Here is a 15,210-nt window from a genome sequence, read left to right on the forward strand (position 1 = left end):
TGATTTGTGAAGTCTGAGCACACATGTTTTCCCCTACAAATGCAGGGCATGCATTGTATTTTATTATTGTTAAGCGTCTGCCCTTAGAAAGAAACATCTATATTAGAATTTTCAAGGGATTTTAGTGTAAGGAGGGGAGTTGAGAAACCTTTTTTTCCAGTGAGATATATAATTTCTAGACAAGAAGCTCACACAGACAATAATAATACAACGAATATATTTAGTTGTTCCCCAAGCAAGAACAAGACATAGGGAACCCTGTAGTCAGAGAAGAGGGAAAGGGAGAGTGTGAAAGCCAAATTAGTGTCATGAAAGCAATGACATCTTGCTACACAATGGGAAGTCTCAAACGTGATTATTAAAGTCTAGTTGCTCACAATAGAACACAAGCTAGAAAAAGGCCATGGGGAACCATTAATTAAATATTAAAAGATCAAATAGTTTTAGTCCCAGTAGTTTATATGTAATTTACATTCTCAAGTATAAATTTAGAGATAATTTCCCATCCCTAATCACTTTCAACTTTCTGATAAGGTATCTGCAAATACAGAGTACTACAGGGAGTTTAAAAATATCTTTCCCCCTGTGGATCAAGTATTGTTTCCTTCATAAGGAGTTGCCTTTGAATATGTCTCCACAATAAAGTGATTATCATAATATACGTCAAGTTATTAGCCTTGAGGGTTACTATTGTTCAGAGAAGGCGCCAGGCCTTTTTTAGATATGGCTAAACGATAATAGCAGATGAACTACAACAGGAGGAAAAGGTTATCCAAGCAGACTGACAGCAAGTAGTTCAGCCCTTCCTTACTGCAATCTCCCATTCATTGTCCAAGATTAGAGGCCATGGAGAGGTGGTGGAAAGTGTCAAGAGTTTAGTCTCTGCATGGCCGGAAGGCTCTGGTTGACCTTGGGCAAGTCTTATCTCCTTCATCTGTTTCAGGGGTTGGATCAGATATCATGGATGTTCTTTATGCCTGAGCAAAAAAGGGTGCTAAGCTATATCAGAAGGGCACAGCTTCGTTGAACAAGTTGAAAACCTGAGGGAAGGAAGCAACATCTTGGAGTGACCCATAAAAGGACACAACAGGTGTAAGGGACCACAGTGACTTCTTTTATAATCCAGTGTTCATAAGTGTGATCTAACACATGAGGTCATGATGCTAAAAATGCCTCTCATTTGTCCAGAATTAACGTCTACTTCCATATCTGTCATGACCGTGCATATCCAGCTTGAAACTCATATGACTGACCCCCTCTGTCATTATAGCATTGGGTGTCTACTTCTAGCCTCAGTGACACTGAGTGCCATTCTGCCCCAGCAAGCCACAAAATCACTTCCTTTCCAGGTTAAAAGATATAAACAGGAAACAATCTATATAGCCAGCAAGTATTAAATTAATTGTAATACATCTCCATGGCGATATAATTGTAGATTTGTTAAATATGATGGTACAGAAGCATATTTATTGGCATAGAAATGAATATTTTGCATATAATTCTATTTCTGCACCAATTAAACATTAAAGAAAAAAAAGTAAGAAAGGATATGCACCAAAAAGAAAAAGTACATATTCAATATATTTTGGTTAACTTTGGTGACTTATTTTGCTTATCTATATTTTTCAATTAGCCACCTCTTATAAAAATAATTTTAAGCCTTTTAATAAAATAGAATGCTTGACCAAGGAAATCCTCCACTAAATTAGTGACTGCTCTTCTGAATTTGCCACATAATATGCTTCAAATTCTTATACTGGAATAGATGGATTTCTTTTTAATGGCTGCATGGGATCACAGAACTATGGATTGGGCTTTGGGAAACTGGTTCTGAATCTACCTTTGCAATTTACTTGCCTCTTGGGCAAATTGGTGCTAACTGCTAAGACATTGGACAAGTAACAATCCCTCTCTGTGCTTTATTTGCCTCTGAAAATGAGAGTATTGACTAACACCTTGTAGCTCAAAGAGTAATCTCTGGACAGACAGAGAGAGTATTGCCAGATAGTTTGTATAAATGCAGAATCTAAGGCCTCACCCCAGACCTACTGAATCAACATCAGCGTTTTAACAGAATCTTCAGGTGATTGATTCTTTGCACAATAAAGATTAAGAAGCACTGGGCTAGATCATCTGAAGGTCTCGTTTCAGCTCTATGAAGCAATACTTTAAGATGAACTTTTCATAGATCTGAATCACTCCAAACCTTGGTCTTATTCTTTGAGAAAATAAATTAGCTTTCTTAACTCAAACTTTTTCACAGCTGCAGATTCTATACATCTACATTTATGTCTTACCCTGGAGGTCATGGTCAATATGTCATTCTTTGCCTATGTCCAATTAAAGATATGTGAATTTCAAATCAACAAAAAAAAAAAAAAAAAAAAAAAAAAAGAGAGAGGAGGCATTTATAATAGCAATGAAATGCCACTTATAAAATGTCAAGAGATGTAGCATGCTTTGTACTAAGAACTCTTACAAAGTTAGCTTACTACAAATTCAATATAAAACTTGTATTTTCTGATTTGTGGTGGTGCAGTGGATAAAGTGTGGACCTGGGATGCTGAGGTCACTGGTTTGAAACCCTGGGCTTGCCTGGTCAAGGCACATATGAGAAGCAACTACTACAAGTTGAATCAATGCTTCCCTGCTCTTCCCCACCCCTTCTCTCCAAAATCAATAAATAGGCCCGCTAGAGGATGGCAGCAGAGTAGACGGACACACAGATGCTCAGCTCTCACCACCAAACTGGAATACAAATCAATTTAGGAAAAATCAGCATAAAAAACCAACTCTGAACTGCAAGAACAGCTCTCAAAAACCAAGGAGCGGCCCTGGCCGGTTGGCTCAGCAGTAGAGCGTTGGCCTGGCGTGCGGGGGACCCGGGTTCGATTCCCGGCCAGGGCACATAGGAGAAGCGCCCATTTGCTTCTCCACGCCCCCTCCTTCCTCTCTGTCTCTCTCTTCCCCTCCCGCAGCAGCCAAGGCTCCATTGGAGCAAAGATGGCCCGGGAGCTGGGGATGGCTCCTTGGCCTCTGCTCCAGGCACTAGAGTGGCTCTGGTCACGGCAGAGCGATGCCCCGGAGGGGCAGAGCATCACCCCCTGGTGGGCAGAGCGTCGCCCCTGGTGGGCGTGCCGGGTGGATCCCGGTCGGGCGCATGCAGGAGTCTGTCTGACTGTCTCTCCCCGTTTCCACCTTCAGAAAAAAAAAAAAGAGAAAAAAAACAAAAACAAAAAACCAAGGAGCAAAGAAGAAGCCACAACAATCCTGGTAGGGAGCGCCTGAATCTCCTCTGCTTACAGGAACGGAGTGGGGGGGTGAGGCTGAGAGCCCAGAGGGGATCTCACACAGGAAAAAGAGCAGAAACTACTGCTCACAGCCACTTGCCTGGTGACCAGGGAGCGAGGTGTGTTGAAAAGACCAGCTTATCTCCCAAGTGGAAAGGACAGGGAGAGGGACAGACTGTGAGGGGCTAAGGAATGCAGGAAATGAACTAAAAACGCTGACTCATTCATGCTGTAGGTGGCCATAGCTGGGGGAGGGACTGAAACTTTCACAAAACAGAGCTGAAGTGCTTCCGGATCAGAGATCTCTGGACATCTATCCAGCTCCAATCAGCACAACAAAACACAGCTGAAAACAAGAAGTGGGGAGGAGGGGTAGTAACTCAGGTCTCCATGGAGATCTGAGATACAGCTCCCCCTACTGAAGCTGAGAAAACACCCTGCCCCCAGTGAGATTAGCTGGCTAAAGAGGCCTTCAGAGTCTCAGGTTACACCCACCGCATTCCTGAATACAGTTTCAAGGAAGCCCCCTGCTGAGATCAGTAAACAAGACTTTCACCTGTTAAGAAAACAAACAAATCAAGACTTCAAAGCTGCCCAAATCCGAAAGTGGATTACAGATAACAGCTGATACCAACCCAAGAAGACCTAGAAATAACACAACTGAAAACTGGAGGCAGACAACATCAAGCCTAGACTCAACCAACTCTACAAATAAAACATCCAAAAACTGATGATGAGAAGATAAAGAAGTGCAATCCAAATGAAACCACAAGAGACACCTTCAAGAGATGCACTGAGTGATATGGAAATAATCAAACTTCCAGATACGGAGTTCAAAATAATGATTGTAAGAATGTTTAGGGATCTTAGAACAACAATGGATGGTCATTATGAACACCTAAATAAAGAAATAGCAAGTATAAAAAAGAATCAGTTGGAGATGACAAATACAATATCAGAAATAAAGACCACAATGGAAGGAATTAAAAACAGGATAAATAGAGCAGAGGATCGAATCAGTGAGTTAGAGGACAACTGGAATGAAGGCATGAAAGCAGAGAAGAAAAGAGAAAAGAGACTCAAAAAGTCAGAGGAAACTCTTAGAGAGCTCTGTGACAACATGAAGAGAAATAACATCCTCATCATAGGGGTTCCTGAAGAAGAAGAAAAAGAACAAGGGATAGAGATTTTGTTCAATCATATCATAGCTGAAAACTTCCCTAAATTAATGCAAGAGAAACTCTCACAAGTCCAAGAAGCACAGAGGACTCCATTAAAGAGAAACCCAAAGAAACCTACACCAAGACACATCATAATTAAAATACCAAAGCTAAGCGATAAAGAGAAAATATTAAAAGCTGCAAGAGAAAAAACAGTTATCACCTCCAAAGGAGCCCCCATAAGGATGACATCCAACTTCTCAACAGAAACACTTGAGGCCAGAAGGGAATGGCAAGAAATATTCAAAGTGATGCAGAACAAGAACCTACAACAAACAAGGCTATCGTTTAAAATCGAAGGAGAAATAAAAAGCTTCCCAGACAAAAAACTCAAGGAATTCATTACAACCAAACCAACGCTGCAGGAAATGTTAAGGGGCCTGTTGTAAACAGATCAAAGTGGGAAAAGAATATAGCAAAAAAGGAATACACCTTTAAAGAAGAAAATGGCAATAAACAACTACATATCAAAAATAACCTTAAATGTAAATGGATTAAATGATCCAATCAAAAGATATAGGGTAGCTGCGTGGATAAGAAAACAGGACCCATACATATGTTGTCTACAAGAGACACACCTTAGAACAAGAGACACACATAGATTGAAGGTAAAAGGATGGAAAAAAACAATTCATGCAAATGGAAATGAAAAAAAAGCTGGGGTAGCAATACTTATATCAGACAAGTTGGACTTTAAAACAAAGGATATAGTAAGAGATAAAGAAGGCCACTACATAATGATAAAGGGAGTAATCCAACAGGAAGATATAACTATTATAAATATCTATGCACCTAATATAGGAGCACCCAAATATATAAAGCAGACTTTGATGGATTTAAAGGGCGAGATCAACAGCAATACTATAATAGTAGGGGATTTCAATACCCCACTAACATCACTAGATAGATCCTTAAGAAAGAAAATTAACAAAAAACAGCAGACTTATTGGAAACACTAGATCAACTCGATTTAATAGATATCTTCAGAACCTTTCACCCTAAAGCATCAAAATATACATTCTTTTCAAGTGCTCATGGTACATTCTCTAGGATAGACCACATGTTAGGGCACAAAAGTGCTCTCCACAAATTTAAGAAGACTGAAATCATATCAAGCACTTTCTCTGATCACAACGGTATGAAACTAGAAATGAATCACAACAGAAAAGCTCAAAAATTCTCAAACACATGGAAACTAAATAGCAGGTTGTTAAATAATGAATGGATTAAGAATGAGATCAAAGAAGAAATAAAAAAAGTCCTAGAAAGGAACAATAATGAGCATACAACAACTCAAAATTTATCACACACAGCAAAAGCAGTGCTGAGAGGGAAGTTCATAGCACTACAGGCACACTTTCAGAAGCTAGAAAAAGCTCAAATAAACAACTTAACCCTGCATCTAAAAGAATTAGAAAAAGAACAGCAAGTAAAGCCCAAATGTAGTAGAAGGAAGGAAATAATAAAGATCAGAGCAGAAATAGGCCTGATCTGTGGTGGCACAGTGGATAAAGCGTTGACCTGGAAATTCTGAGGTCGCCGGTTCAAAACCCTGGGCTTGCCTGGTCAAGGCACATACGGGAGTTGATGCTTCCAGCTCCTCCCCCCCTTCTCTCTCTCTGTCTCTCCTCTCTCTCCCTCTCCTCTCTAAAATGAATAAATTAAAAAAAAAAAAGATCAGAGCAGAAATAAATGACATAGAGGCTAAAGAAACAATACAGAGGATCAATGAAACTAGGAGCTGGTTCTTTGAAAAGGTAAACAATATTGATGAACCTTTAACTAGACTCACCAAGAAAAAGAGAGAGAGGACTCAAATAAAATTAGAAATGAGAGAGGAGAAGTAACAACTGACACAACAGAAATACAAAATATTGTAAGAAAATATTATGAAGAACTGTATGCCAAAAAACTAGACAACCTAGATGAAATGGACAAATTCCTTGAAACATACAATCTTCCAAAAATCAATCTGGAAGAATCAGAAAACCTAAACAGACCGATTACAACAAATGAGATCGAAACAGTTATCAAAAAACTCCCAACAAAGAAAAGTCCAGGGCCCGATGGCTTCACAATGGAATTCTACCAAATATTCAAAGAAGAACTAACTCCTATACTTCTCAAACTATTTCAAAAAATTCAAGAGGAAGGAAGACTTCCAAGCTCCTTTTATGAGGCGAGCATAATTCTGATTCCAAAACCAGGCAAAGACAACACAAAGAAAAAAAATTATAGGCCAATATCTCTGATGAATATAGATGCTAAAATCCTCAACAAATTTTAGCAAACTGGATCCAACAATATATGGAAAAAATCATACACCATGATCAAATGGGATTTATTCTGGGGAGGCAAGGCTGGTACAATATTCGTAAATCAATCAATGTGTTCATCACATAAACAAAAAGAAGGAGAAAAACCATATGATAATTTCAATAGATGCAGAAAAAGCATTTGATAAAATCCAGCACCCATTCATGATCAAAACTCTCAGCAAAGTGGGAATACAGGGAACATACCTCAACATGATAAAAGCCATCTATGAGAAACCCACAGACAACATCATACTCAATGGGCAAAAATTAAAAGCAATACCCTTAAGATCAGGAACAAGGCAGGGGTGCCCCCTTTTACCATTCTTATTTAACATGGTCCTGGAAGTCCTAGCCACAGCAATCAGACAAGAAGAAGAAATAAAAGGCATTCAAGTTGGAAAAGAAGAAGTAAAACTATCATTATTTGCAGATGATATGATATTGTATATAGAAAACCCTAAAGTCTCAGTCAAAAAACTATTGGACCTGATAAGTGAATTCAGCAAAGTGGCAGGATATAAAATCAATACTCAGAAATCAGAGGCATTTTTATACACCAACAATGAACAGTCAGAAAGAGAAATTAAGGAAACAATCCCCTTCACCATTACAACCAAAAAAATAAAGTACCTAGGAATAAACTTAACCAAGGAGACTAAAGACTTGTACTCAGAAAATTACAAAGCATTGATAAAAGAAATCAAGGAAGATACAAACAAGTGGAAGCATATACCGTGCTCATGGTTAGGAAGAATAAACATCATTAAAATGTCTATATTACCCAAAGCAATCTATAAATTCAATGCAATACCAATTAAAATACCAATGACATACTTCAAAGATATAGACCACATATTCCTAAAATTTATATGGAACCAAAAGAGAACACAAATAGCCTCAGCAATCTTAAAAAAGAAGAATAAAGTGGGAGGTATCACACTTCCTGATATCAAGTTATACTACAAGGCCATTGTACTCAAAACAGCCTGGTACTGGCATAAGAACAGGCATATAGATCAATGGAACAGAACAGAGAACCCAGAAATAAACCCACAGTTCTATGGACAACTGATATTTGACAAAGGAGGTAAGGAAATACAATGGAGTAAAGACAGCCTCTTTAAAAAATGGTGTTGGGAAAATTGGACAGCTACCTGCAAAAAAATGAAACTAGATCACCAGCTTACACCACTCACAAAAATAAACTCAAAATGGATAAAAGACTTAAATGTAGGCCATGAAACCATAAGCATCTTAGAAGAAAACATAGGCAGTAAGCTCTCAGACATCTCTCGGAGCAATATATTTGCTGATTTATCTTCCCGGGGAAGTGAAATAAAAGACAGGATAAACAAATGGGACTACATCAAACTAAAAAGCTTTTGCACAGCTAAAGACAACAAGAACAGAATAAAAAGACAAACTACACAATGGGAGAACATATTTGACAATACGTCTGATAAGGGGTTAATAACCAAAATTTATAAAGAACTTGTAAATCTCAACACCAGGAAGACAAACAATCCAATCCAAAAATGGGCAAAAGAGATGAATAGACACTTCTCCAAAGAGGACATACAGATGGCCAATAGGCATATGAAAAAATGCTCAACATCACTAATCATTAGAGAAATGCAAATTAAAACCACAATGAGATATCACCTCACACCAGTCAGAATGGCGCTCATCAACAAAACAACACAGAATAAGTGCTGGCGAGGATGTGGAGAAAAGGGAACCCTCCTGCACTGCTGGTGGGAATGCAGACTGGTGCAGCCACTGTGGAAAACAGTATGGAGATTCCTCAAAAAACTGAAAATCGAACTGCCTTTTGACCCAGCTAGCCCACTTTTAAGAATATACCCCAAGGACACCATAGAACGGCTCAAAAGGAGAAATACACCCCCATGTTTATGGCAGCATTGTTCACAATAGCGAAGATCTGGAAACAGCCCAAGTGTCCGTCAGAGGACGAGTGGATTAAAAAGCTTTGGTACATATACACTATGGAATACTACTCAGCCATAAGAAATGATGACATCGGATCATTTACAATAACATGGATGGATCTTGATAACATTATACGGAGTGAAATAAGTAAATCAGAAAAAAAACTAAGAACTATATGAATCCATACATAGAAGGGACATAAAAATGAGACTCAGAGACATGAACAAGAATGTGATGGCAACAAGGGTGGGGGGTGGGGGGGGGGATGGGGTGAAGAAGGAGAGAGGGGTTGGGGGAGGGGAGGGGCACAAAGAAAACCAGTTAGAAGGTGACAGAAGACAATTTAGCTTTGGGGAAGGGGTATACAGCACAATCGTATGTCAAAATAATCTAGAGATGTTTTCTCTCAACATATGTACCCTGATTTATCAATGTCACTGCATTAAATTTAATAAATAAATAAATAAATAAAATCTTAAAAAAAAAACAACCTGGTATTTTACCCACAATTGTGGATGAAGAAATTTGTGTGTGTGTATATATTTATATATGTGTATGTTTATATATATGTGTATATATAGACTATACACACACACACACACACACACACACACATACATTCCACCCATTTTTTCAACTTCCACCACATCAGTAGGTTTATGATTTAAAAGGTAGTAAAATTGGGACATTCCTTTATTCATTGAAAAAAAAATGTACACTATAAGCTTCAGTTGAGCCAATAGTGTATTTTTATTATCCTCACATGCATTAAAGCACATTCATTATACTCACATGCCAGAAAGGACCCTTCATGTTTTGTCTCTTGGGAGGAAACAGAGTAAACGTAGAGTGCCTTGGGAAAGTAGCCCTCCCAGCTCCTCCAGAGTCCTCCCATCTGCTTTAGACTCATTAATACGATTAGGAAAACAAAAAAAAAGGTTTTCTTTCTCAAGCTCTTGAAAACTTAGGTTTGTTTTCTACACACCTGTTAGAGATGTTTTTCACATAGATCAGTCAGTGATTGAAAACCCTTCTAAAGAAGTCACGAATTTAGTTGTACTTTATGGCAGGAAGAGCGCTGGACTGGAGAAACTGAGTCTAGCTACTGCTCTTTGGAGGAAGGGAAACGTCAGTCACTTTCTGTACAGCTGCTTTTCTCCTGGTCCACTTGACGGCATGGGCAGTACCTGGACCTACAGCTTCTTTATGGAACAGTCAGACCTCCTCCCTCAGATTCTCCTTCACCTGAGCTGGGTCAGGGGAGAAAGGCACCAGCTTTTCCTGGAAGTGATTCACATCTTCATGTGTAGACTTGGGAGATAGACATGTTCCAATTTCCCCTATTCAGTACTACCTATTCCCAATTCACAACTGCTAGTTGGTTCACCTGTCCTGTATCAACTTCAGGCCATCACAAGATACAAATATTTCTTTCTTTCTTTTTTTTTTTCTTTTTGCATAGATTTCTTAGCCTTTTCTCATAGTCACACAAGCTTCTAAAGATCAACCCTTTCTACTCTAATGCTCATGGTTGGCATTTTCTTACCAAACCCAGACTATTACATCATAATATGAAAGATTAAAAAAAATTAGGGGATGCTTTGCTTTCCTTCATAGCTATATCTAACAACTTAACTTTTGTATTCAATAAAGTCCATATACTTTCAGAAAACAAACCATATGGTCTACATATACAAAAACACTAGCACAAACACATACATAGTATACACTTACCAAAGAACCTTGCATGTAAGAGTCACAGAATATAAATGAAATGAGTATAATCTTCAAGCGCAAACATCCATACACCCACCACACACATTGAGTTGCTTCAGTTGAAACTTTATCTTAACCAAAGATATTTTAAAAGCTATCAAATCAGGATTCATTACTTAAAATTTTACTAATAATCACAAAGTCTTAGCCACCATTTATTTATAAAGTTGTTGAGTTAAAAGATTTTTTTCAACAATGAGAAGCACCACGTACTCTTGAAAAATGAGATGGTCTCCTTAGCCACAGTGCACAATCCCTGATTTCGACCCCACTTGCTGTAGCCTATGAGGTAACCACCACTGTGTTGACAAGAATATGGAAGGATTGGAAAATATCTCTAAGTAGGAAAGAGAGTTCAAGACAGAGATAGGTACAAGAAACCAATGAAGCACTCTATACTGATTCAAAGGCTAAAAGTTTAAAATATATGTTTTTTTCATCTAGATACTCAAACGCCATCCTATTGTCCACCCACCCATTTACTTTCCCAGCTCTGATGCATAAGGAGAGAGCTCAGCTCCAGACCACAGCTACAGGTTTGAGATTTAAAAGTTCCTGCTCCCACCCTGTAATACCACCTCCCAGTGTAGAGCCTGGAGGCTCAGTGCCTTCTAAGCGAGTTTTTCCACTCCACCACCCATGTTTACAAAGACTAACAAGTATCCACCCTGGCTTCACAGCATCATATTCTAGCTGCTCTGGTTCTCTCTCCATAGAACATTAATTCATTTAGGTCACGTTTAGCATAAACACAGGATGGAGGAGGCAAAGAGCCAAAGAGACTGCAGGACTTGTTTCTACTTGGTATTATCTCATGATCAATAATACACTCCCTTAACTTCTCTGAAATTCAGATCCTTCACCTGTAAAATGGGGATAAGGATATTTACTTTGCAGTTATTATGACCATTACATGAGATAACAACTATGAAAACATTTGGTAAATAAAACATGTGGTATATAGAAAGACATTAGGATTTATATTTATTTATTTATTTATTTATTTATTTATTTTTAGTCTTGTGTAGCATTTAAGAGTACCGATGATTTTACCCGTGTAACGAAGTACTTCCGCGAGATATACGGCCGGTGATAAGGGTTGGGGTAGAGAGTCGATTCTGTCACACTTGGCTGCCTTGAAATCTGCCCTGGTGCTGGGTCCTTGCCTGGGTCCCCCTCCTCCATGGACAGTTGATCAGTCTCTGAGGGCTGGTCATCTCCTTCTTGCTTCAGAGACACAGGCTGGAAGCCTTCGAAACTCCCAATCATTGACATTTCTTTAGCCTAAAGAAGGAAGAAACAATCTTGTCAAAAAAAAAAGTCATCTGGCAGCTCTGGCAAAACAAGTACAGGAGCAAATGATGTTCCTAAAACTGACAAGCCTCTTCCTACTCCCCCCCCCCCCACGCACACCGGTATTAACCAAACAGAGCACTGATGGATACAATTGGGTAGCTCAGGCTCCACAATGCTAAAGGGCTATTCTCTAGACAGAGAAAAGGAGGCTGAAAATACTATTGTTTTTTTTTAATACCCTCAGACAAGAAGCTGAACAAGGGAAGAGCTGTATGAAATAATTATCAGACAATTTTGTTTGATATTACCTAGGATTTTGCCTGAAAACCCACAAGGCTGCAAACTTATTTAAGAGTTAAAAGCAACAATAATGTACCTTCTTTTATGCTTCTTGGGTAGTAATAAGGCACAAAAGCACTTAAAACAGCATTTTTTTTAGCTGAAACATTATAATTTAAAAAATGTATCCTAAGGAAATAATTTAGAAAAAAGCTCAAAGATATAAATATAGAAAGTTGTTCACAATATTGTGTCTAATAGAAAAATATACAACTTGAAGTTTAATAGCAAAACATTGTACATAATAGCAACATTATATAGACATACAAAATTGTATCTATACCAAAAAGAAAAAAATTATAGCGAAACCAAGTACCATCCCTAGGAAATTGGCTAAATAAGATACATTGTACCATGCAGTGAACAATAATGTAGTCACTAAAATTGTAAGTGTACTTTTTCTTTTTTTCTCTCTCTTTTTTAAAATTTTCATTTGGAAAATTAAATTTAATGGGGTAACACTAACCAATAAGAGCACATAGGTTTCAGTTAAACATTTCAACAGCATTTGAACTGTTAATTGTGTTGTGTGCCCATCACCCAAAGTCAAATAATTTTCCATCACTGTATATTTGTTCCCCTTTACTCCCCTCCCTCCAAACCCCACCCCTGATAACCACTTCATTTTTATCTATGTCCATGAGTCTCTCTTTTATAACCCACTTATGTGTGAAATCATACAGTTCTTAGAATTCTCTGATTTACTTATATCACTTAGTATAATGTTCTCAAGGTTCATCCATGTTGTCATGAATGGCACTATGTCATCATTTCTTATGGCTGAACAGTATTCTATTGTATATATGTACCACATCTGCTTTATCCAAAAAACTCAAAAACATTGATACACAAAGATCCATGGACTCCCATGTTCATCACAGCATTATTCACAGTGAGCAAGATATGGAAACAAAAAAAGTACCCCTTGATAGAAGATTGAAAAGAGGATTTTTAAGTGTACTTTTTTGTCATGGACAGATGTCCAAAATATATTGTTAATGAGAAAAGTAAGTTATAAAATATTATGAATAATGTTATTCAAATTGGTAAAATAATTCAGAAAGCAAGAAAGAGGAAAGAAGGAAGGGAGGGAGGGAGGAAGGGAAGGAAGGAAGGAAGGAAGGAAGGAAGGAAGGAAGGAAGGAAGGAAGGAAGGAAGGAAGGAAGGAAGGAAGGAAGGAAGAGAAAGGAAGGGAAGGGAAGGAAGAGAGAAAGAAAGAAAAAATACTTGGGCTTATGTATGTACATCTATGGTATGAGAGGTTAAAAAGGTCTAAAAAGAGGTAAAATGAAACATTAGCAATGGTTATCCCTGGATAGGGTTACTAATAATTTTTATTTTCTGTGGGGTTTTTTTGTTTTATTTATTTTTTTACAGAGACAGAGAGAGAGAGGGATAGACAGGGACAGACAGACAGGAACGGAGAGATGAGAAGCATCAATCATTAGTTTTTTGTTGTGCATTGCGACACCTTAGTTGTTCATTGATTGCTTTCTCATATGTGCCTTGACCGCAGGCCTTCAGCAGACCGAGTAACCCCTTGCTCGAGCCAGCAACCTTGGGTCCAAGCTGGTGAGCATTGTGCTCAAACCAGATGAGCCCGTGCTGAAGCTGGTGACCTCAGGGTCACCTGGGTCCTCGGCATCCCAGTCCGATGCTCTATCCACTGCGCCACTGCCTGGTCAGGCTTATTTTCTGTTTTGATATAAGTCTCTTGATGCTTAAAACTATTATACAGAGATGAGCAAAAGTAGGTTTGCAGTTGTTCATATCGATAAAAACAAATAATAGAAAAATAATATAATAATGAATAAATAATAATACAAAAATAATCTGTACATGTACCTTGCCCCCTAATGTATATGAACTAAAATAAATAGAAGCCACACAGCCATCCCTACAGTAACGCACTACCAATGCCATGTGGAAGGAGGGCCTCCCACCCAGCTTCACCGTATAAATGGAAGTGCCATCCTGTTCTCAGGGCTGCCTCAGTGTTCTTAAACAAAGTCAATTTCCTCAGTTCTTGTGAAATATCAGAAAGTGAGACACAGCCCGTCTTTCCAGAATGCTTATATTCTTGAAATTTGTATTCAAGAGAGGTAAAAATAATGTGAACATGTTATTTGTTGCTTACATCTAGACACTTTTTAGGGTGAAAAGGGCGATACTAGCAATTACATGGGGATGATGGGAGTAAACTGGGATTGTCTCTGGCAAATGTGGGCATAGAGTCATGCTGAGGAGTTTGAACATAGGAGAAAGCACAGTTGGTTAGAACTCATGAGTGACAAGCCCTCTGCAGATCCCATGATAGGTGATCTGGTCTGATTTACCCAGAGAGCAGTGGAGGACGAGCTCATCTCCATGTCTCTGGGGGGCACAAAGCTGGATGATTTCAGAAACGCTTGGATAATTATGGCAGCACCTGGACTCCCACCCAGGACTGCCCAACATGCTCTGAGTCCAACGAGCCCACTGGGATGCACACACTGTTTTACAACAGGAGGGGGTTTGCTGGGTCTTCAGGTAATTTTTTTAAGTTAGGTGTAGAAAAGGTAGAGATTAGCTTTTGAGATACAGAGCACATATGAAAAAGCAGAAAAAAATGTAATGTGTGTATGTGTCATTGGTGTGTGTGAGAGAGAGAGAGAGGGAGAGGGAGAGAGAGAGAGAGAGAGAGAGAGAGAGAGAGAGAGAGAGAGAGGGAGAGAGAGATCAGTGCGACATTGGCCTCCCTGGCAGTTACGTACTCTATTAGTACAGGTCTGCCCCCTGTGCAACAGTGACTGTTGGGAGAAAGTGCCTTTCTAGAGTTCCCTGTAACCTGGAAAGGAAGGTCTGTGCCTTGGGGAAGGAAAGCTTGCTTCTGTATTTGCGCACTCTGTGAGCAGGCGCCTAACAACAGACATCTGCAAAAGATTCCTGTGCCTGGAAAACAGGGGGAGGATTTAATTAGCACCGTTTCCTCTCCCCCAGGCTGTCTTCTCTGGAAACCCTGAAGAGGAGCAGAGCACTTG

The 15,210-nt window shown here is 38.9% G+C and overlaps 1 protein-coding gene across 1 annotated transcript in view; it reads right to left on the minus strand.

Moving 5' to 3' along the window:
• Window positions 1-15,210, minus strand: part of TPRG1 (tumor protein p63 regulated 1) — a 157,313-nt gene that overhangs the window by 109,502 nt on the left and 32,601 nt on the right. The window contains exon 2 of the mRNA XM_066347669.1: window positions 11,608-11,838. Coding sequence (XP_066203766.1) covers window positions 11,608-11,829 — 222 coding nt within the window. The 5' untranslated portion in view covers window positions 11,830-11,838. The remainder of the gene's footprint in view (window positions 1-11,607; window positions 11,839-15,210) is intronic.

Source organism: Saccopteryx leptura, chromosome 8 (genome assembly GCF_036850995.1).
Source record: "Saccopteryx leptura isolate mSacLep1 chromosome 8, mSacLep1_pri_phased_curated, whole genome shotgun sequence".
NCBI classification, from domain to species: domain Eukaryota; kingdom Metazoa; phylum Chordata; class Mammalia; order Chiroptera; family Emballonuridae; genus Saccopteryx; species Saccopteryx leptura.